This window comes from Equus asinus, chromosome 5 (assembly GCF_041296235.1).
Source record: "Equus asinus isolate D_3611 breed Donkey chromosome 5, EquAss-T2T_v2, whole genome shotgun sequence".
In the NCBI taxonomy this organism is placed as follows: Eukaryota; Metazoa; Chordata; class Mammalia; order Perissodactyla; family Equidae; genus Equus; species Equus asinus.
The window spans coordinates 21,007,128-21,028,828 of NC_091794.1; the positions used below are offsets into that span (position 1 = coordinate 21,007,128).

Sequence of the window (21,701 nt, forward strand, 5' to 3'; positions counted from 1 at the left end):
GTGGACGCTCAAGAACTTGACTGAGAGAAAGGAGCCCCATGCCCACAGGTCCCAGTCACCACTGCTGGCTGAAGGTCACTAGCAGTGAGCTATGTAGGCCGTCTTGTTTTCTGCATGTGGTTGGGAAGAGCAAGGCAAGCAACCACTTTGAGAAACGTTGACCCCTAGGAAATCCCAGACTTAAGTCCTCCTGACTCCTGGGAGAGGCAAATGGAATGGAAGAGAAGAAACCAATTTAACCAAAAAACGAAAAACTGTGCTTAGACGTTCTTGCTTTTCTCATCAGGAGGGCTAGATTAAAACATGTAATTAAAAATAATAAAACATGAGCCAGCCCCGGTGGCCTAGTGGTTAAGTACGTTGTGCTCTGCTTTGCAGCCGGGGTTTGGTTCCCGGGCCCAGACCTACACCACTCATCTGTCAGGGGCCATGCCGTGGTGGTGGCTCACATACAAAAAGAGGAAGACTGGCAACAGATGTTAGCTCAGGGCGAATCTTCCTCAGAAAAAATAAATAAAAAGTAAATAAAAACAACTTAAATCAGAAAATAAGTGTAAGGAAGTCCAAGTTTTGAGTGCTGTGGTAAGCTTTTGGGAATCCTTCCCCACTTGTCTCTTTAGTCAGTCCCCTCCCCCTCTCCTATGACCCTGCTTTGCTGTTGTCTGAAGCATGGACCTAGTCCACCCCTCACATCTTCCATAAAGCACCCTTAAAAATCAAAGCGAGTAGAAGAAACCTGCCCACCTGACATTTGTCTAGTCTTTTCCCCTGAGAGTGAGAACAGCCACCAGAAGCTGCTGCTGGGGAACAAGAAGGATTAAGCTGAGGAGTGAGGAGCTGCTGGCTCCCGGCAGGCCTAGGGGAGGAAAGAACCCTTAGAACCTTTCCCTGGGGTCATTTTCCTTGCCCCCTGTCAGCCAGCTGTCCCAAGGTTGGAGCCGTGGGTCGCATCCTTGTGAACCGGGCTTGGCCACCTCACCTCACACCCTTCCCCTCTCTCCGTGCGCCTGTCTCTCTCTGGCATAAACCTGCCGCCATAATCCAATACGTCGCTCCCTTTCACATCAAGTAACACGACCCAAGAAGGTGGTGTAGACGAAGGAAGCAGGGTTGGGAGATCTAGGTTCAAAGTAACTGCCTAGTGGCTAAAGCGCAGAGACCCTCAGGTGCATGAAGTTTGCTCAGAACTAAGCGGGCAAAGCAGACGCTAGCAACATGCCTGCCCTTCTCCTGTGTTTGACAGTGAAGACATCTGAGAGAAAAGAGTGCGGGCGTGTCATGAGAGTAAATACGGTAACCTGTTGGTTTGCTAGTTCATGTGCTGGACTTCGGACTTGGGAGTGCCGGACGGGTGGCGCTCAGAGCCTACACTGACCTGGACTGAAATGTAGGTGAGAGACAAGATTGACTCATATGCTGGGAAATAACAGCCTGTGACCAGGACAGGCAAGACGCAGCACAGCCTCGACCTCAGCGGGAACCACCGCCTCTCCCCTCAGCGAAGTGTTCACTCCTGCGAAACGCAAAAGGTTGAGCCAGAACTTTCCAGTCTTTCCCAAGGCAGCTCCTTCAGGGTTATTGATGTGTTGGTTGATCCTCTGTTCCTGATTGTTCAAAGTGGACCCCAGAGAAGTCACACCAAAGAAGTTACCACGAAGCAGGTATGGTTTCTCTTTCTTTTTCGTTTGCTGCGGGTGGACTGCCCCCCAGCCCCATGCAAAAGAAGTATGGGAGCACAAACAGGTCTTACGTTGGAGGACAGCAACAGAGAGGGTGTGTGTCGTGCTGGCCTTGCTGCAGTCCACGTTTCCAGGGTGGAAAAAACCACGCAAACAATCGCTGAATACTGAGTCCCATGAACGACGCCCCCTGATCCCACACGCCTCCTAGAGAAATCATCACAGCGGAAACCCCAGTTCTACAGGAGCCGCCACGAGTCACACACACAATCAGCCCCTCTCTGGTGCAGGGCTGGAATCTCCGGACCCAGAAAGTACCACGGTCCGGGACTGTGGGATCTGGGAACAACCTAGCCCTGATTCCTCTCAGCTTGCCGGGTTAGTGTTGGCAGCCCCGGGGCCCAAGGCCGAGAGGGCAGCATGACAGTCCCAGGGCCTCACCGCTTCAGGGAGGCCCCGCTACCCCCCTGCACAGTCCTGTGGCTGAGCCGGCCTCGGACCAATGAGTTTTCCACCTCTACCTGTGAGGGGAGACACCGTGTCCCACAGAACCGAGCCTCTCCTACATGTGCTCAGTGCCACCAAGCCCTCCTTCTCCGCACCTCACAGTCCACCCCGGCTGAGGCTGTGGTCAGAGCTTTGCTTTAAGGCAGCTCCGCACCTGGGAATGGTCAGGAGTAACCTCTGAGGCCACCAAACCTTGACTCAGTGAGTCAGCTGTCGCAGTCGCTATCCCCCTCCCACGTGGATGACTGCATAAATCTCCTGCTGGGAAGGTCAATGGTCACCACCTCGATGGCCAGGGTGATAGGTTATCTCCACCGGAATGGACGTTTGGTCTCTAAGGATATGGCCAGAATCTAAAATCTGAATCTTCTAGGCAAGGCCCCAGAGACGACTACTTCTCTAATCAGTTGGTTAATAGGAAAGAATGCTTTGCTATACAGCAAAAATACTTATTCAAAATGTATTTCAGTTATATAACAAACTTAGTCTAAGCCAGAGGTTGGCAAACTGCAGCACACAGGCCAAATCCTGCCCACCAGCTGTTTTCGTTAACAAGGTTTTCTGGGACACAGCCCTGCTCACTCGTTATATAGCGTCTGTGGCTGCTTTGCCCTGCAACAGCAGAGTTGAGTAGTTGCAAAAGAGCCAGTAGCCCCCAGAGCCTAAAATATTAACTCTCTGGCCCTTTACAGAATAAGTCTGCCGGCTCCTAGTCTGGAGCTATCAGCTTGTTCCTCAGTTATTATGGAATAAACACAAGAGATAACCACAAAACTGACAAAACTGTTAGCAGGTAACAGCTTTTTAAAATCATAAATATGATTCATGATTACATGCTCCTTGGAAAATGAAAAAGCAGTATAGCAAAAGCTAAACTGTCCTCCAGCCATCCTGCCAACACTAATCCGTCCCCCAAAAGTAACTACTCTAACCAGGTTGGCATGTTTATTACCAGACGGCAATTCACATAGTCATATACAGATGCCTTGCCTAATAGCAGGGTTAGGTTCTGAGAAATGTGTTGCCAGGCGATTTCCCCGTTGTGCAAACTTACACAACCTAGATGGTAGAGCCTACTACACACCTAGGCTGTATGGTACTGATCTTATGGGACCACCACTGCATATGTGGTCCATTTGACTGAAACGTTGTTATGTGGCTCATGGCTGTATACACTAATAAACTATTTGTTGTCATATTATTTTCATTCTGTTTTCCCATTCAACAAACTTTCCCTGTCTGTACTCCATATGGAGACCTTCCATATCTATCTACAGTGCTACCTCATTAATTTCAACTGCCACACTTTAATTTTTAATTCCAACCCTTGTATGTAGCCATCTCCTTTTTGATAGATATTTGAGCTGTTTTCATTTCTTCCCCCTCTTACCAACAATTCCACAGTGACCCTCACTGTATGTGTCTTCTTGTGCTCACGTGCCAAGTGCTTCTCCAGAGGAGAGGCTGAGAAGCTGGATTGCGACATCTCAAGATATGTGCATTTTCATTTTCGATGCTGGCAAATCACCCTCTACCGTTCCTGTACCAATTAATACTCCCACCCGCAGAGAACGATAGTTACTGTTCCTCCACGCCTTGATGCTTGCTATTTATTAACCGTTTTATTAATTTCCCAATTGGATGAGTGAAAACAGTAACTCATTTAAAAAATATTTCAATTTCCCTGATTACTATTGTATTGATTTGCAAGGCTGCCATAACAAAATACCACAGGCTGGATGGCTTCAATATTAGAAATTTATTTTCTCATAGTTCTGGAGGCGGGAAGTTCAAGATCAAGGTGTCAGCAGCTACGGTTTCTTCTGAGGTCCCTCTCTTGGCTTGCAGACGGCCGCCTGCATGGCCCTTCCCCTGTGTGTGTGCATCCCGGTGTCTGTCTTGTGTCCAAATTTTCTCTTCTTACAAGACCAGTCCTATTGGATTAGGGCCCATCCTAACTACCCCCATTTGAACTAAATCACCTCTTTAAAGGCCCTATCTCCAAATATAGTCACATTGTGAGGTACTAGGGGACACAAGTCAATCTTTAACAGCTAGTGAGGTTGGCATCTTTTATATAATTCTTGGCCATTGTATTTCCTTTTCTTAACTGCCTATTCATATCCTAAGTTCATTTCATATTGGGTTGTCTTTTTCTACTCATTTGTAAGAGCCTAATATTTATTCTTGATGCTAATCCTTTGATATACATATAGTAAATATTCTAAGTCTGTCGCTTGTTCTTTGGGTTTTTTTTTGAGGAAGATTAGCCTTGAGCTAACATCTGCTGCCAATCCTCCTCTTTTTGCTGAGGAAGACTGGCCCTGAGCTAACATCTGTGCCCATCTTCCTCTACTTTATACGTGGGACGCCTACCACAGCATGGCTTGCAAAGCAGTGCCATGTCCACACCCGGGATCTGAACCAGCGACCCCCAGGCTGCTGAAGCACAAAGTGCGCGCTTAACCACTGCACCACCGGGCCAGCCCTGTCGCTTGTTTTTTAAACTTTGTTAACATCTTGTTTTTAGCCAACAGAAATATTTACTATTATTGTTATTGCTATTATTATGTTGATATAGCTGAATTTATTAATTTTCTCCTTTATGGATTTTGCTCTTTAGGTCTTATTTAAGAATGCCTTATCAACCTCCAACATTATGGTGATATTTTGGCACATTTTCTTCTAATACTTTTATCATTTAAAAAAATAGGTCTTTCGGGGGCTGGCCTGGTGCCATAGTGGTTAAGTTTCTACACTCCGCTTTGGCAGCCCAGAGTTCGCAGGTTTGGATCCTGGGCACAGACCTAGCACCACTCGTCCAGCTATGCTGTGGCAGCATCCCACATAAAATAGAGGAAGATTGGCCACAGACGTTAGCTCAGGGCCAATCTTCCTCACAAAAAATAAGCAAAAGAGAAAGAAATAGGTCTTTAGTTCACTTGGAACTCATTTCTATGAATTATTCCAATAGCATTTATTGAAAAGTCCATTCTTTCACTATTCATTTGAAAAGTCACCTTGATCATGGACTAAATTCTCACTTTTACATGTCTGTTGCTGGATACTCTGTTCTTCTGTATTTATTTCCTTTTTCTGAGCCAATTTCCATTATAGCTTTACTGTTTCTAATTGATTTTTTACTGATATATAGAAAATGTATTTGGTGTTTTGCTATTTTGTTTGGTTACGTTACTGAATTCTCTTAATAGCTGTAAAAGTTTATCAGTTGATTCCTTTAGAATTTCTTGGTAGACAACCATACTATATATGTATAACAACAGTGTTGTTCCTTCTTTCCTAATCTTTACACAGCTTTTTTGTTTTGGTCTGATTGCCTTTTCTTGGCTTTCCAGGACAATGCTGAGTAATAGCCATGACAGAGGATAGGCTCATGGCTGACGTATACAATTGTGTGGGTTGTACACTGCACAATTCTAGGGGTACCAATCACAAACACTTAGATGTCTTAGATATTCTTGTCACGTTTCTCATTTTAGTCTATTTTTATTTCATACTGTGAACTCATATTTCTTGGAGACTTCTCTGCAGGATTCTTTGAAGCTGGGGTTGTGCCCTGGTCCCAACCTGGGAAGGACATAGGAGTGTGTATGGGTCTGTTCCTGCACACAGGGGCCTTCTAGGTGGTGTGATTTGAAGGGAACTGGGAAGAGTTCCCTGCTACCCAAAACCTGCTCATCCCCTGGCCGTACCTCCTGAACTTCTGTGAAACACTGAAACAACAAACCAGATATCCAACTGAGGATTAAGATAAAGAGACACATCCAAATCCCACACGTGAGACACGAGACGTGTCCCCAGGGTCCCTATGAACAAAGAGAAGGACTATGAACCACAGGCAGTCAGAGCACTGCCTGTGCGTGCAGGAGACAGGTGGTTAGCCAGAGGTCACTGCACCCTGTTAAAGAGTGGAGAGGGGACGGGGTGTACTTTTGACTTGGGCTGACGCCAGCTCTCCACCCTGCTCCACGTCTAGGAACAACCCTTCTGACCGCCTGGACCTGATGACTGTCCCGGGAAGCACAAAGGCCACGTTTCATTTACCAATTTGAAGATAGCAGCTACCGTCCTGTATCTGAATTCACACAGTGCGACTTTTCCATCTGAGCTCCCACTGGGCACCTGCCCCACGCCAGGGCCAAGGAGGGGGGTGATTTTTGGTCACAATATTTGATCTGTTTCAAAAAAAACTTTTAAGTATATGTTCTCATTTTATCCCTATGAGTTTTGTGACAAAACTTTAACTTACATAGTATATCCATTTGCACTATAGGAAGAATCAGAATAAAGGGAAAAGAAAAGAAGTTCTAGCATTTGTTGTCTTCGTGACCTCGGACCCACCTCAAAGCCCCATTTTCTTGTTTGTAAAAGGAAGAGTAAGACCTGTCCCACCCTGCTTAATAGGAGACAGGCCCTGCTCTGCCACCTCACAGGCACCTCCACACGAGATGATGATTTTGAAATCATTTTGTAAACAACAAAACCTGTGTAATGTGAGTTAGTAAGTTTACCGAACTTGTCCCTTCATTGAACAAAGTCAACAGTTTTATAAGCTTCACTGTCAACTTCTCAGAAATTCAATTCTTATAAAATTTCCCTCTACCTGCTTTTTTCCCTCTTTATCCTCTGGCCAGTTCTGATACACATACATACACTCACATAGGTGCGTGTAGATATATACACAGAATATACACGCATAAGACATATGTTAAAGAAAGGAACCACAGACCCAAAATGGAGTCACCTGTGCTAAGCCCCAGGTCAGCAAACCAAGACAATCCCTAAATCAAACCGCATTTTCAGCCTCTCCCAGGAATGGAACCTTTAACCAGTCAATCTGGTATTATCCGGTCAGCACTAGTGAGGTAATCTGCCTGACAGACCCCTGCCTGCCCCCAAAGGAAGGTGATCTTGCCTGAAACAACTTACTCTTTGCTAGAATAACTTCTTTGCCCCTATAAAAGTATTCCATTTTGTACAGATCCTCAGAGCTCCTTTCATTTGCTGGAAGAGATGCTGCCCGATTCATGGGTCATTGAATAAAGCCAACTAGATCTTTAAATTTTCTGAGTTGAATTTTGGTTTTGTTTTGGTGAGGAAGATTGTCCCTGAGCTAACATCTGTGCCAATCTTCCTCTATTTTGTATGTGGGACACTGCCACAGCATGGCCTGATGAGTGGTGTGTAGGTCTGTGCCCAGGATCTGAACCCATGAACGTGGGGCTGCAGAATCAGAGCACGCGAACTTAACCACTTTGTCACCAGGCCGGCCCCCTGAATTTTGTACATAAAACACATATGTCACTTAACAACTGGGATACGTTCTGAGAAATGTGTCATTAGGCGATTTTTTGGTTGTGTGAACATCATAGAGTGTTCTCACACAAACCTAGATGGTATAGCCTACTACACACGTAGGCTATAAGGTACTCATCTTATGGGACCACTGTCATATATGCAGTTCATTGTTGACCAAAACGTCGTCGTTATTTGCTGCATGACTATGTATGCGTATACACACACACACACACACAAGTTGTCCACTCTTTCCTCCCCTTAATCTTGGTGACCAGCTTCTAAAGCTTTTTGATTTGACTCATTTGAAGATTAAAGGTATCCGCCTCTCCTCCCCACACCCTTTTCCTGGGATAGGGCTGTCTAGCTCACCTGCAAGTATGTACTGACTTTAAACAACAATTTATGATGCCAGTCGTTTCACATGGGTGTTTTATTACTTCCTCTATTTTCTAGAACGTTCAAAACATTTCTGTTGCCATATCCTCTGCCCAGCACTTGGGCCTTTTTGTGTGCTGTCCCTTTTGGGGACTTCTCCATCACATCCTTTTTGTGTATTGCTGATTTTCTCCTGGGTTAGCTGGATTTCTTACATCCTCACTCCTCCAGATGTGGACTGCAGACATACAGCACCAGCACCCCCTTGGAGCTTGTCAGAAAGGCAGGAAGGAGCTCAGGCCCGGCCCAGACCCAGGGATTGGGCTGTGCATTTTAACAAGCTCCCCAGGTGACTAGTATGCGCAATAAAGTTGGAGAATCCTCATCTTAGACTTTAAGCAGTGGGGATTCTGAAGCAGACCTGGGAGAGAAGGAAGGTGACAATCTTAACTGCTGCAGACCCAGGCTTCACAGAGATATACATGTGGTTCAAAGACTAAGATCATTCAGAATCAAATGCACTCTATTTATCTTTTTATTCCTCACTGTAGCGCTTTTAACTACCATTGCTGCTTTCCTTTCTGCTTCTTCTCTGCCCCATGCCTTCTGCTTCTTCACAGCTCTTCCTGGCTCCATGTCCTGCCTTCTCTCTGTGTATCTGGGCCACCTGTACAAGGCAGTCTAATAGTTTGGCTTCCCTTTTAATATTCTTTAAATATTTGATCAACTTATTTAGTGACAAGGGATGTTATTTTTTTATTTTATTTTTTTGCTGAGGAAGATTTGCTCAGAGCTAACATCTGTTACCAATCTTCCTCTTTTTTTTTAATTTTTAAATTTTTTTCCCCCTTTTTCTCTCCAAAGACCCCCGGTACATAGCTGTATATTCTTCGTTATGGGTCCTTCTAGTTGTGGCATGTTGGATGCTGCCTCAGTGTGGTTTGATGAGCAGGGCCATGTCCGCACCCAGGATTCAAACCAACGAAACACTGGGCCACCTGCAGCGGAGCGTGCGAACTTAACCACTCGGCACAGGGCCAGCCCCTCTTTTTTGTTTTTTTTGAAGCAGAGTGCAATGAACTTAACCATTATGCCGTGGGGCTGGCCCCTTATTATTTTTTTAATTATGGTAAAATACACATAACGTACAATTTACCATCTTCACCATTTTTAAGTGTATGGTTCAGTGAAGCTAAGTATATTTATATTGTGCAACCGATCTCCAGACTTTTTTCATCTTGTAAAACTGAAACTCTGTACCCAGTAAACAATAACTCCCTATTCCCCTCTTCCCCCAGTCCCTGGCAACCACCATCCTACTTTTTTATTTTAACTTTATTGAAGAATAATTGGAGATATAATAGTACATATTTAAAGTGAACGACGTGATGATTGAGATACATATATATTGTAGAGTGATTCTCAACATTAAGATAGTTAACGTCCATCACCTCTCACAGAGAACGTGGTTAACTCTTTCTTGTGTATGGTAAGAATGTTTATGCTCTACTGTCAGCAACTCTCAAATTAACAACACTGTATTATTAACTATAGTCACCCAGCTGTACGTTCCCACCATTCTACTTTCTGTTTCTATTAGTTTGACTATTCTAGGTACCTTCCACAAGTGAAATCATACAGTATTTGTCCTCTGTGAATGGCTCATTTCACTAGCATAAAATCCTCAAGGTTCACCCATGCTGTAGGATGTGTCAGAATTACCTTCCTTTGCAAGGCTGAAAATCTCCCATTATGTGTATACACCACATTTTGTTTATTCATTTATCTGTTGATGGACATTTCGGTTGTTTCCACATTTGGGCTGTTGTGAAGAATGCTGCTGTGAGGATGGCTGCACAAACCTCTCTTCAAGGCCCTGCTTTCAACCCAAAGTTGGAATTGCAGGGTCATGTGGTAATCCTGTTTTTAATTTTTTGAGGAACCACCATCCTGTTTTCCACAGTGGCTGCACCATTTTACCCTCCCATCAGCAACACATAAGGGGTCTGATTTCCTCACATCCTTGCCAACACTTGTTATTTTCTGTTTTGTGATAGCAGGCATCCTTACGGGTGTGAGGTAAGGCCTCCTCGCAGTTTTGATTTGCATTTCCCTCATGATTAGTGGTGTGGAGCACCTTTCCATATGCTTGCTGGCAAGTGATGCTCTTTTAACGTGTATCATATACTTCATGGTCAAAATGAGTATTTTATTGCATGCAATTTTCCAAACCAGACAGCTTCTTGGAAGGCATGTTTAGATAATAAAACCGTCCACACATTCCCTGCACACAGCCCGATAGCACACATTTTTCCATTTCTGGCTCTGTCTGTCATTTCAGAGGGCTGTCCTGCAGGTTGTCCTCAGGTGGCTCTGGGTGACAGGCATACGAGTGCCCCTGATCACTCCACAGAGACTAGTCTGCACTGTCAAGGAGTGTTTTAGATCTCCACCTCAGGGTGATGGCTACTTTGCTAGGAAAGGAAACAATTTATGGTTTACCTCATTTCCAGCACGGTTTTCTCTCAATATGGTGGCCCCCTAGGCAGCAGCCTAGCCAGCCGGTCCTTTAATTTGGCTCTGTCTATCTGCCATTCAGAGTCACTAGGAGAGGATCTGAATGGGTCAGTGGGTCACTTGTCCCCGGGCGAGAGCAATTACACCATCCTTTCACAAGCCCCCAGAAAGCCTGTGGACCCTTTCTTCTGGGGCCTGGACCTGGTCCAGCCAGGAGCCTCCCTGAAGGCAGCTGTGGGTGGGGCAGGCCTACAGAGCATCCTCCTCCTGCAGGGTCAGGCTAGGCGAGTTTATAAGAGTCTCCTTTACAAGAGAGGAGCAGTAGAGGCTCTGTCTGCTTGTCTGAGACCTAACCTCCCCTGGAGACTCTAGCCGTTTGTGTGGCTCAGTTTCACAGGTACAATGGACCCAGCGCCGACATGGATTTAAGCTAAAGAAGCTTAGGCTTCTGGGCCCCTCGCTGACATGGGCTCCTTCGCATAGTCATATGCTTCTGTAACATTTTCAAAAGTAGATATTTAACCATAGTTGTTTTTAGATGATTTCTACTCCACTGTCACAATTTCTCTGAAGTCAAGTGATGATGGCATGGCTGTGGGGATGCTGGGGATCAGGCTACAGGCAGCTGACTTGGGGACACACGTAGTTTGGGTATATGCATATGGTTGCACTCATTGCACATAGAATTGAGTGACTGCTGGCCATCCAGTGCCGCAGCAGGTTCAAGGATTGCCCCACTCTGCCTGCTCATCCACCGCCATGATGGGAAGGCGCAAGCCCTGAGATGTGTCACAGTATCACCGCGCCCTGTGGTGTCCAGCACAGGCTAAAGGAGGGAGATGAGATTTGACATGTGTGGAGCCACCATCTAGTCCACGGAAAATTCTTCCAAGTGTGAAGACTTATATGCAAGAATCTCGATAGAGGTTTTCTTAGGTGTGACCACCATCCTCAGCTAGTTGGGAAGATGAAACTTTTCCCCATGATCATAAGAAAAAGTAAAATTTGATCAACAATATTAGAGGAAAGACTTTATTATCTTTCTGTTCTTTATATAGAAAATGACATTACGAAATTGTTATATAAGGAGTACAATCTGTTTTCTATTGCCGCAGCCGTATTACCACAAATTTGGTAGCTTAAATAACATAAAACATACTATCTTACAGTTCTGGATCTCCAAAGTCTAAAATCAGCATCACTGGGCCAAAATCAAGGTGTCAGCAGACTGGTTCCTTCTGGAGGCTCTAGAGGAGGACCCGTCTCCTTGCCTTTTCCAGCTTCTAGAGGCCACCTGCATTCTTTGGCCCATGGCCCCTTCCTCCAACTTCAACGCCAGCAACATAGCATCTAACTCCTTTTCCATTGTCACATCTCTTTCTCTGACCAGACGCAGAAAAGTTTCTCTGATTTTTAGGATTCATGAGATCAGACGGAGCCCTCCTGTTTAATTCTAGGTAATTCCCCAGCTCAGGGTCTGTACCCTTTAACATATCTGCAAAGACCCCTTCACCATATTAGGAAATATATTCTCTTGTTCCAGGGATCAAGATACAGATATCTTTGGGGACCATTATTCTGTCTCCCCCAAGAGACAACCAAAGATATTATAGAAGTGTGCCAGGCAATTAATTAATTAAAACATTACACTATTTTTCCCGATTTTGTGATGTTTGTTACTTGTCCTTTTGTAACGTTTGAGATTTATTGTGATTTCTTTTCTCATTCTTTCTCACAAATGCATATTCTCTTTGGTGCCTAATTATGTATTTGCAATTTTGTATTCTTTTTCTTAAAGAAGACTTCCCCAATCATCCAAGCTTCAGTCTCCACTTAAACTGACTAAGGGCACCTCTGCTCACCCACTGACTACACTGAGAGATTGACGACGTTTCTCCCGCCGCTGGCTAGGGGGAGTCTGCCATTGGCTTGGGTGGCTGGGCTCCTGGCCAGCAAGGAGCCAGGGAGGAGCGAGGGTGGAGACAACGTGTGCCTCACACAGTGACCCTCCTTCTGTCTGTGACCCTGGAGAGTCACTTACCCGAGCAAAGTGCAGCCTCGAGACACGCGGGAAGGGACACCCCGAGGAACAGACGAGCATGGCGTGTGCACGTGCTGGGGGCAGAGGTGATGCAGGCGCCCCTGAACCGTTACCCTGGGAACAGAATAAACCTCCTGCTTTGACAAGCACCATGACTCTCTTTGGTTCACCCTTAGCTATTTCTCCCTAGTTTGTAGCGACCACACTGCAGCTCCTCTGCCTTCCTCTCAGATTCTTTTCTGGCCTCAGCGTAAACTGGTGCCCACCCCGCCACCCCCTCACCCCCCCCCCCCCCGCTTTTCTTGTGCTACCTTAGGAAAACACTCATCACCCGCTGTCTCTCTTGGGGCCTATTCCATCTGCCCTCTTCATCCCCTGATGCTGCCTCCCCTTCCACCCCTTGGGCCACTGGTCAAGGCCGGCCCCTCACCTTTGCTTGAACTTCTTTCCCTCAGCTCTTGACTCTTCCTGAACTACAGTCCCTCATTCTCACCTCCTTAGTGTTCTCTCTTTCTGTGTTTCTCAACCGGATCCCGACACCTTGACGAGGGCTTCTCTCCGGCTCATCTCTCCCCTCCTGGCATTTCGCTCTTCCTGCTCTAGTGAGAATTTTCTCCGTCACCACCATACACCTCTGTTAAACTTTGCAACCAAACAGGCAGCATCTTGGCCCACTTACTGAGCATTTCATTTTTCCCTGCATATACAGACCACCTCTTCCCACGTCTGTTCTCGATTTCTGGCCCAGAGGTGTCCACAGCACAGCTCACCGTGTTCTCACACACCATCTCTAAATATTTTCCTCCAAAGGTTACTAGTTGATCTCGTCCCAGCATCCCGCTTTCCCCCAAGACACAAAGCCTTTTCCTTTAGTCCCTCCCTGTCACGTGTTCCTTCTGCAGGGGGAGGAGCATACAGATGCACACATTTTCCTGATTTTTCTCTAGTTTGTTGTCATGATCAGCCCTCTATTCCGTATCATCAAGTCATCTCAGATCGTTTCTACATTCATGTGGAGTGTGCTGCATCTCACACCTTGACCCCCTAGATCAGGACACCCCAGGTCTGTGAACCTGAAGCGGGGTCTCATTCAGCCCTATTTTGGAAGCTGCAATTGCCCTGAGTCTTCTCCCGGCCCCAGGCAGGCGCTCTGCACAAGTTCCTGTGTGAGCCTCCTGTAACCCGCCGTCCTTCTCTGCTGGTCCCAGCCCACCCATGGGTTCCATCGAGTTCTCATCCAGCAGCGCTGCCTCTGCAGCCCTTTCCTTGCTCCCAGTTTCAGCCCTGAGTTCTCTTTCAAGCCCTGTGCTCCTCTCCTCTCTCCCCTGCCCTCCAACCCCGTTCCTGTCCTGACTCTTCCTCCTGGAAATCCTTGTTCCTTCTAGAGCAGAAACTGACTTCAGGTTAGAATTTCCCTCCCTTATCCTCTCAGGATGCACCACTCTCCTTCCTTTCTTTATCCCCAAATTCAAACTCGTCTTCCCTGGGGACGCCGCCCTCCATCCTGGTGGTTCCCTCTAGGCTGTCTTCCGAGTGGCCCGTGCCACTCGGTCCCACCTGGCCTCCTCTCCCTTCACTTCTTGCCCTGCCAGATCTGCCCCTGTGGCAACACGCCCATAAGAGGGCACTCTTCTCTCCCTTTTCCTGCCGAAGATCAGGGCGGCCTCTTCAGCAGGGCCCACTTTTCTTAGGAGGATCCTGAGCAGCGGAGAAGTTAGTGAGTAGAGAGAGTTAGTCCAGGGTCAGTGGCAGGGTCCAGGCCCTCTTGACAATGAGAGCAGGACAACGCCCATTATATCTGCGGCCCCAGGGAGCAAAAAGCAAAGTCCTCTGACCTCCAGGAGACTGTGGGACGACTGGGTCCTGTTTGGTCACGATTAGTCATTCCCATGAGTACATGTGTGTCCTTCATGGAGGACCTCCCTTCTCCCTAATTTAATAGCGGGGATGGGGCCCTCAGCAAATGAAGTCACTGTGTGTATATACACCAGCCTGGTAAGGCCACTGCTGCACGCACACAGGATGGAGCCTTCCGTAATTCCAGCGATTTCTGAGGCAGCAGCACACCGTGGGGCCATCCTGAATGTGTAGCCCACCCCAAAGCTCTCCAAAGGGCCCTTGTGACGAAGCCAAAAAGTGGTATTTTTCAGGGCTTAGTAAAAGGCCCTGGCTGGTGCAAAACAAAAGAAAAAGCTTCCAACGTGAACAATGACTAAAATACAAACTGAGAACCATGGCATCTGCAAGAAACAGGCGGTGTCAGCCTCAGAGAACCCGCAGGTCTTTGTAAACACAGGGCCGTCTGCTTCCGAGAGCCCCTGCTCAGAAAGTCAAGGGTGTAGACAGAGGAAGCCTCCCAGCAACCGGTCAGACCCAGTGGACGGCCATCGCAACTCGAACACTTCTCTGATGTGCAAGGAAGGCCCAGCAGTCCTCCAGAGGGTGGGGACAAGGTGCCTCTGGATGTGGTGGGAGTGGCAGCAAGGTTCCGTGGTCCCTGCTGCTATAACCAGCGCTGAGAGAGCAAGAACTGAGGGTCTCAGGGAACCACCTTCTGCCCAAGAACAGAGAGCTAGACCGAAGGAATCTCATGACACAGAGGGACTTGGAGACGAACTGCCTGGGAAAAGTCTTGCACAGAAATGAAGGGGGTGTAATAAACGGTGCACCCGTTCAGGAACAAGTCTGGTGAACAATGTAGCACAATGCTGACCTCAGAACACAGGCTTTAGAGTTGGGCTGACCTGGTTTCAAATTCTGACTCCACCTCCTACTAGCTAAGCAATGCCAACTGATCACCCACCCAGAGAGGGGGCAGCGATGAGTGTGCTCGGCGCAGCAAGCCCCAGGCATGGAGAAACACTAAATTCATTAATTTATTCATTCATTTATCAATGGCTCTTCCTTGCTGAGAATATATCCTGTCTTTAGTATTCAGCCCAAACACTGAGCTTTACAATGATGTTTGAAAAGCCCTCACTGAAGAAGTATTTTACTTTCACTGATACAAGAGGCAATCATTTCAACGCTCCGCTGGCTAGACTTCACAGATCACAGCAAGGAGCAGGTGCCGCCCTCAGAGCAAATACAGCTGCAGTCAATGGAAACTGCAAGTCTAATTGTCTTATGATATTCTCATGAAAGAGAGAGATGGCTGGCACCGACCAGTCACCTAGTCACTGTCATTTCCTGCCCACAGGGCACCGTTTTGTAAGCAGGACTGACATAAGAGTGGAGTAAGATCAGGACTGGGGGTGTCAGCTGGCACCCCCACCCACCCCAGTTCAGACCTATTTCTAACAAAATTCTAGTTCTGTTTCCATTATCTCTTGCCGTGTAACAAACCTCCCCAAAACTTGCTAGATTAAATCACCCACCATTTTATTTTCTGCCATGATTCCGTGTGTAGATGGGCCTCAGCTGGCAGTTCTGCTCCACGTGGCATTGGCTGGAGGCTTAAGTGGGCTGAGACGGTCAAGAGAGCTTGCTCACATGACCGGAAGTTGGTGGGGACGGCTGGAAGGCTGTGGCAGCTGGGCCTCTCTTGTCTGTGTCATCTCAGGGCCCTCCCTCTTCACATGGCCTCTCTGCATGGTCCCTTTGGGTGGCCACTCCAGCAGCATAGCCAGACTTTCTCACATGATGGCTTAGGACTTCTCAAAGGGCAAAAGTAGAAGCTGCCAGGTCTTCTTACAGCTTACACCCAGAACTGGCACAGTGTCACTTCCCCACATTCTATTGGTTAAAGCAAAGCCCAGACCATCCTAGATGCATCATGGAGGGGACTGCACAAGGGGGGGAATCCCAGGAGATGTGGCTGACTGGGGGCTATCTTTGGAACATAGCTGTCATGAGTTCTCTAACTGGGACTTCGTAAGGATATGAGAGACTGGCCTACGGAATGTACCAGGGTCTGCTTATTAACAGCAAATTTAGGCAAAAACAAACAAAAGTTATACAAACACTATGGAGTGAGGGTCTGGCATTAATTCTAATACCTCCTCATGAGTTAAGGAATTGGGGATTAATCAGACACGTTTAAGTAAACGTCTCTCCTGTGTCCTCTTGGAGACATTTCTTTCACCTTCTTGGCGTATGCCATCCACCGAGCTTCTCCTGTTATTCAGGTCGTTACGGCATAATGATCACTTCCCTCCTAGGGAACGGTATTTACACTGATTGCTATGGAAGAGACATCTCACTATCTCCGATTGTCCAAAGTTGATAATTTACGTGCAGACTCTCTGCCAACCATCTCCATAGCCTCAGATTCTACTATTCCTAATGGCTCTGGAACGAAGCTGAAACTTAAGGAAAGCAGTTCTCCTCCAGTGTGCACTCCGAAGTGATACCTTGCATAGGAAATTTTCCCTTCCTGTGATGCTCTTTGATTTTGGCACACTCTGTGTCTGTGAGTAGTTAGAGGGGTTTATAGCAGGCCCCGGATTTCTGCCAAAAAAGTGACTTCCAGCTTTCGTAGGACCTGAAAAATGACCCAACATGACAGGGTATCCGATGTATGGTAGATGCTCAAACATATGTTTGTTGAGTGAGATTATAAGTGTTATGATAATTGTTATGATGAATAAATGAGTTGCCTTTTGCAAAGGACCTAGAACACTGTTTCAATAATTGTTAGTTACCAGTTTAGTACCTGCCCCATTCCTTATTCTTCAACTCAAAGTCTGCCCCCAAAATACTAATCCCAAACCTTAGATAATCCCAGCCTGAAATGCTGACACCATTTTTCTCAGTGTCTTTTTTTTAAATGCCACTTATTTTTTTTGAAAGATTACGTGTCTGATTAATCACCTGAGCTAACAGCTGTTGCCAATCTTCCTTTTGTTTTTTTCCTTTTTTCTTCTTCTTCTCCCCAAAGCCCCCCAGTACATAGTTGTATATTCTAGTTGTAAGTGCCTTGGTTGTGCTATGTGGGACACCACCTCAGCGTGGCCTGATGAGCGGTGCCAAGTCTGCACCCAGGATCCGAACCAGTGCAACTCTGGGCTGCCGTAGCAGAGCACGCAAACTTAACCACCCCCTGTCAGTGTCTTTTAATGGGAACATTTAATATATTTAAATTTAATTATCATTATATGTGCTATTTCCACCTTCTTACCCAGTGCTTTCTATTTATCTCATTCTTTGAGTTTCTTTTAATCTCTCTAGTTGAATTTTTTCTTCTTCCATTTTTTCCTCTCTATTAGCTTCTATTAGGTATGCATTCTATTAGGTATGCATTCTATTTCTAGACTTTTAGAGGTTATCTTAGAAATTTTAACAAGTATACTTTACTTATCAAAATCGAGTTATTTATTATCTTTCCCTCCCTCAACAATACAGAACCTTAGAAAAGTTTCACTGTGATCCTCTGTCTTCTATGTTGTTGCAGATTTTAGTTATGTTTTGCTTTTTCTAACTCCCAGCACATTGATATTGTTGGTTTATACAGTCAATATTTGTTCAGATTTTATAGTCAATTTTTATTCATTTTGCAAATCTGCTTGGTCAATTTTGTGGTCTTTTGCTCTTATATCTTTAACGTTTTCTACTATTTATTTAAATAGATTCCGTGTTTGATAATTCAGGGAGCCTTTGCAGGTCTGGTTTTGTTCTAAGTTGTTTTTGCTGAGTCTTGCTCATGGTGCCACGTTGGTCCTGGCCTTGCGATTTCTGAGTTTTTGCTCATATTTCTTGAACACTACTTGTGCGACTCTTTGTGCCTTGGTGGAATGTGAGTTCCTCTAGAGAGGAGGATCAACATCTGCTTCTGTGGGTGTCTGGGAGCACCACCAATCCAAGATCCCTAAATCAAATTCTTGGTTTGAGGCTTTTGTGAACACTCAGTATACATTTTGTCTGCAAACCTATACGAGGTCATGATTATGATTTGAAAAATCAGGAGAGATTCCCATACACACCTGTTCAGTTCAAGTTCCCAGTCTGTCTGCAGTTTTCTGCGGGCCAGGGGCAGGGCACAGATTAATTCCAATCCATCCTTAGCGGTGAAACTGTCAGCTCTCACCTGTCATGCTGTTGGAAACAGAAATTGGTGTGTTGAAATTTCTGTCAAAGTTTCATTTTGGTTTTAGAAAAAGCAACATCATCTGTGGTGTGGTGGTCCTCAGCAGTCAGTGCCCAGACAGACTTTTGGGAAAAGCAGTGAATAGGACAGTTCCCAATTTCTACTCTACTACTTGTCCTCGGTGTCCATTCTCAAGGTGAAATTTCCCTGGAGGGGCATCTTGAGGACAGCTCTATTAGTGGGTACGAGTTCTCTGATTATTCACTTAGGCTCCCGCTTGCCTGGGACCTGGGCCATTTTCTCCCTGCATCGTGAGCCTCACTCCTGTCTATCTTTCTCCCCATCTGTTTGGTTACTCAGTTGAAACCCTCTCTCTGCCCAGCCTTCCAGCTCTCTCTGGGAACTTGGGCCACAACACACCTGAGGGCTGCCCCCCTGGGTTTCTTCAATCCCAGAAACCATCCTGAACAAGTGTCCTGTCCCCTGGGCTGCTCCCCGTTCAGGCCTTTGACCAGCTCATGGCCTCCTGATCTCAGTCCATTCAAGTATTACTGCCATGAGCCAACCCAGATAGCCTTTTCTTTTTCCTTCTTGTTTCTTCCTCTTACCTTTCTCCCTTCCATGTTCTTGTTCACATGTCTTATTCCAGAACCCTATTATTGTATATAAAATGTCGTGGTTACATTTCTCTTTAGAACAACTCCAAACCCACCCCCATTTCCTCCATGAGAGGCAGCTCTAGGGTCCACAGAGCCAAATGGGAGTGACACACAGAGAGGACTGCCCCTGCACATCCTGCCCAGCCCTCTCATTCCCTGTGGTTTTTTCACTTCTAGTGCAAGGGGCCCAGAAGCAAAGCTGGAGGTGAGACCTGAAGAGAGCTGGAACCATGCTGACCTCGTGCGCTGCAAAGGAGCAGACTCCACTCCTGGAAAGCCAGCCATCAATGCCCATGAGAGAGATGGGGGTCCCCAAATCTGCCGTGTATGTGGGGACAAGGCCACTGGTTATCACTTCAACGTCATGACATGTGAAGGATGCAAAGGCTTTTTCAGGTAGAGCTACCTCTCAACCTTTACCCACCTGTTCCCCTGACACCCTGGGTTCTGCCACTCCTGACGCACACATTTAACTAGGGTTCTGCCATTGGCCCACTGGGCACTGTCTCAGGGCCTCAGCTTGACCTCTCTCCCAGGTTCAGAGTGTGGGCTGATGGCCCATCCAAATGACTCTCAAGAGAGCCATTTACATCTCAGAGGCTCCTTCATCTTCCGTCTTCCTGCCTTACCCAGGAAAGGTCCATTTGAATTAAGGTGCCCCTGTGTTTCTCTATGTGTTCTTGAACAAAATAGCAGATCAGTCAGTAAAAGAGCAAAGAATTTGAAAATCCAAAATGCAAGTGTTCAGATCAGTCTTCTGGAGTGGTTGTTGAGTAAAGAATGGAATAAAATAAATGAATACTGCTACAAAACAAGCTCACCTAGAAACAGACAAACAGAGAGGTCCAAAAAGGTAAGGACTAAAAGGTCCCAGCTCACAGCAAGACAGGTCCGGACAGAAGGCTCACGTCGTCCAGCTGAAGAGAGAGAAAAAACAAAGCTCGAGGCGAGGCTCAGACCAAGAGGAAGAGAAGCCCACCAGGAAATGAGGGGAGCAGAGGAAGGAAATGTGTGAGGAAGGCTCCCGGTCTGCCCTGTGGGAGGGCCAGCTATGAGAGAGCAGCGCTCACCTCTGGGACCCTCACGCATCTCGGGACAGCCAGCCTGGCTTGGCCTGTGCAGAGTTCTTCCCGGTGGCTGGACATTCAGATGGAAACAAACCCTAGAGCCACGGCCCACTCTGCAGTCCCACCGAAGATGGGCCTCCAGTCAGGCGGGTGCGGGCCAGAACCCACAGGAAGATGTCCACGGAGGGATTAGCCCAGGGATGGGCTGCAGCAGCTCAACGTCTCCCCAGAGTGAAGAAACTCCGGCCTCAGGGCTTATGTGGTCAAGCTTGAGCGGTTCTCAGGTGCCAAGGGAACGGCTGGGCCTAGGCCAGGTCCAAAGGTGCCCATGCTCCAGGGAGAAACGAACACCCGTGTTGGGTGGGTTCTAACAGACGCTCAACACAGCAGCCACGTCAGGCCGCGTTCAGCTGTAGCAATGCTCCACTCAAAGGGGTTTAACAATGAGGAAAACATGTTACTGCTCATTTCTAGAAGTCTGAAGGCTTCAGGGTTGGTGAGTTCAGCAGCTCGGATCTTTTCACTTTTCTCTGCTGCTGTCCTATGTGAGAGCTCTGCTCTCGGGCTGCTCCCCCTGGGGCAGCATCGTGCAGGGGCCACAGGCGGTAACCACGATGCTCAGCCGAGGGACAGAAAGGCCCATCTCATCCTCTCTCTAAGAGCAAGGAAACCTTCCCCAGAAGACCCTTCAGTTCACAGCGGCTGGAACTGGGCCCCAGCATACTCCTGAACTGGTCACTAGCAAGAGCACCAGACACAATCCTGAGCTGGGCGTATGCCAACACGGCCACCCGGAGGAGAGCAGACATCCGAGCCAGATCTGGATTCTGCCGGCAGCGTCCGTGTAGACTGCCTTGGGGGGCAGAGTCCTCTGCTCGGTGCCTCCACTCAGTGGCTGTCCTGGGACTCCCGGGGTGGGTGTGGGGGGGGGGGGGGAGCAGCGTGCTGTAGGGGTAAAAGCTGGCATTGTGGATCACAGACCTGGGTTCAGATTTCAGCTTGTCCTTCACCTGGAAGGACAGCCATCTGTCTTCTCCAAGACTCAGTTTCCTCCTCTGTCAGGCAGATGACCTGATGAATTCCATGGGGTGTGAGAAATGAATTTGCACAGCTCTGCACGATATCCAGCTGCGCATCTGATTCACAGCATGTCGTTCATAAGTGTGAGCTCCTCCCCCTTTCCCGTTCTGGGTGGACTCTGGAGGAGCATCAGCAGGCAGGAGGGGGAGGTGGTGGCGCCGGTGAAGAACACGCCCCCTGGGCTGGTCACTGGCCCTAGGCCTCAGGCCTCCGGGGTCAAGCTTGTGGTCACCATGAACACGGCTCAGCCTCCGGGTTCAGCCCCAGGGCCACTCTGCAGCCATGCCTGTCGGGTCCTCGTTTTCCACACTGTGGACCAGAACCAGAGGCCAGAGGCCAGAGCCCAAGAGGAATTCGTTTCTTTCTATTCAGCTGCGAAAAGGGGGCAAGGAAGTTAGGGCCACACTGACTGGGTCTTTTGCGGGAAGTTCA

The 21,701-nt window shown here is 47.3% G+C and overlaps 1 protein-coding gene across 4 annotated transcripts in view; it reads left to right on the forward strand.

The window, feature by feature from the left end:
* Nucleotides 1-1,336: 1,336 nt before the first annotated feature.
* NR1I2 (nuclear receptor subfamily 1 group I member 2) overlaps nt 1,337-21,701 on the forward strand; it is a 30,337-nt gene continuing 9,972 nt past the window's right edge. The window contains exons 1-2 of one of the 4 annotated variants that reach the window (XM_044771533.2): nt 1,337-1,661; nt 19,300-19,518. In XM_044771533.2, the coding sequence (XP_044627468.1) occupies nt 19,487-19,518 (32 nt within the window). In that variant the 5' untranslated portion in view covers nt 1,337-1,661; nt 19,300-19,486. The remainder of the gene's footprint in view (nt 1,662-19,299; nt 19,519-21,701) is intronic. The other 3 variants (XM_044771535.2, XM_044771534.2, XM_044771536.2) reach the window with 3 other exon arrangements.